This window comes from Trichinella spiralis (genome assembly GCF_000181795.1).
Source record: "Trichinella spiralis strain ISS 195 chromosome Unknown Scfld2095, whole genome shotgun sequence".
NCBI lineage: Eukaryota > Metazoa > Nematoda > Enoplea > Trichinellida > Trichinellidae > Trichinella > Trichinella spiralis.
The window spans coordinates 1-1,814 of NW_003529034.1; the positions used below are offsets into that span (position 1 = coordinate 1).

General features: G+C 28.4%; 1 protein-coding gene across 1 annotated transcript; it reads right to left on the reverse strand.

Annotated features, from left to right (window-relative positions):
* Positions 1 to 191: 191 nt before the first annotated feature.
* Tsp_13221 (peroxiredoxin) lies at positions 192 to 1,410 on the reverse strand. The gene is made up of 5 exons (XM_003368697.1): positions 1,346 to 1,410; positions 1,135 to 1,274; positions 968 to 1,067; positions 739 to 869; positions 192 to 312 (listed from the first exon to the last, which is right to left on the reverse strand). The coding sequence occupies exons 1-5, from the start codon at positions 1,351 to 1,353 to the stop codon at positions 227 to 229; spliced, it is 465 nt and encodes a 154-aa protein (XP_003368745.1). The 5' UTR covers positions 1,354 to 1,410; the 3' UTR covers positions 192 to 226.
* Between the last annotated feature and the right edge of the window lie 404 nt (positions 1,411 to 1,814).

Below are 1,814 nucleotides of genomic sequence, written 5' to 3' on the forward strand. Positions count from 1 at the left end.
TATTATATAAGTTAGTACTTCAACAATGCATTCTTTAATTTATTATAAATAAGGAAACAATAAGAATTATTGTAGCAATAATAGAAGTAGAGAAAACAAGAATCCATTAAAATAAAATAAGCAAAGCATTAATCTATCACAATGAAGCATAAATCAATGACACCCACCTAGTAACCATGCAACACCAACTGCAAAGAAAAAAGCAAAATACAAAACAGAAACATATCTATTTCACTTTAGAGAAGTATTCTTTCGCCTGATCTACGTTAGGCTTAATAGTTGGTCCATCTGGTTTCCAATTTGCTGGACAAACTGAAAAAATAAACAAATTGTACAAACATATAAATAAATAAATAAATAAATAAATAAATATATATATATATATATATATATACGATAATGTTTGGCGATTTTAATGCTGCATAATTTTATTGGAATCTTGTAATTTACGAATTAGTAAAAATTATTAAATGATTTTGTAAATTCATTTGCAAAAAATCATGTTACCACAAATGTTTTTTCGGCACTGCGTTGCAAAAAGCATGTGTATGTGCAAAATATTACTGGAATGATAATTATGTGATTCCTAAGTATTTTATAAGAGATTAAATTGTTCTTTCTCAGTGGCAAACAAACTTAAAAAATTAATATTGATAATCAGCATTAAATTGTACATAATCAAAAGTATAATATAAAAAAATTTCGGTTGCTTGCAAACAATTAAAAATTAATATTTACCTTCGCCATGCTTTTCGAAAAACTGGAAAGCTTTCACCAAACGAAGTGCTTCATCAACAGATCTTCCTACAGGCAAATCATTAACACTTACATGTTTCAAAATACCGTGAGGATCAATCAGAAATAAGCCTCTAAAAACAAAACATTTGCTAAAATGAATATATATATATATATATATATATATATATATATATATATATATATATATATATATGTTTATGCTTCAAACCTGAGAGCGATCCCATCTTTTTCCAATAAAACACCATAACTGCGAGATATAGATTTTGTAAAATCAGCCATTATAGGAATTTTCATTTCTCCTAAACCACCTTCCTAAAATTATAATTATTAAAAATCTATAAAACGTAATAACAGAAATTTATAAAGCATAAAAACTTAATTTTCGGGGAGTGTTTATCCATCCAAAGTGTGAAAAGTGCGAATCAGTAGAACAAGCAATTAATTCGCAGTTAATTTCTTTGAATTCACCAGCTCGATCATTGAAAGCAATTATTTCAGTTGGACAAACAAACGTGCTACAAATAAGCATGTCCTGTGGTTAAAAGAGAGCTTTTACAAATTTTACCAAATCATAAACTTCGCTTACAAATCCATTGGATAGAAAAACAAAATCAACCATTTCCCTTTATAATCAGACAATTTAATTTCACTAATTTTACGACTGATGACTGCTTGAGATTTAAAATCTGGAGCCTTTTCTTGCGGTCTTGGCAAAACTGGAGTAGAAGGGTTAATGTTGGATCCCTTCGGATAAGTTATTGTGATGGCTAAAATATAAAATATACAATAAAATATAACCGTAAGAAATAAAAGAAAATCACAAAGTTTATACTTTGATATTCATCCTTGGCATCATGCTTGTGATGACTCAAGCGCAATGGTACACTAGTCAAACCTAAAAACATTGGAACTTGAAATAATACTTTTTTTGGTCAAAGAGAAAGCACTGCATAAAAGTTTAAATCACTTAATTATCATTTTCGTAATACTGAATACTTACGCATGCATCGTGAAACGCTTTGTCGAAAGAGCACTTGCGGTAACATAATTTTCTG

Excerpts from the sequence above, each read along its gene's own strand:
- Tsp_13221 (XM_003368697.1), bottom strand. Across the intron at positions 870-967 it reads AAAGATGGGATCGCTCTCAG|AGGCTTATTTCTGATTGATC; the intron begins GTTTGAAGCATA and ends TTTTGTTTTTAG. Across the intron at positions 313-738 it reads TTTCGAAAAGCATGGCGAAG|TTTGTCCAGCAAATTGGAAA; the intron begins GTAAATATTAAT and ends TTATTTTTTCAG.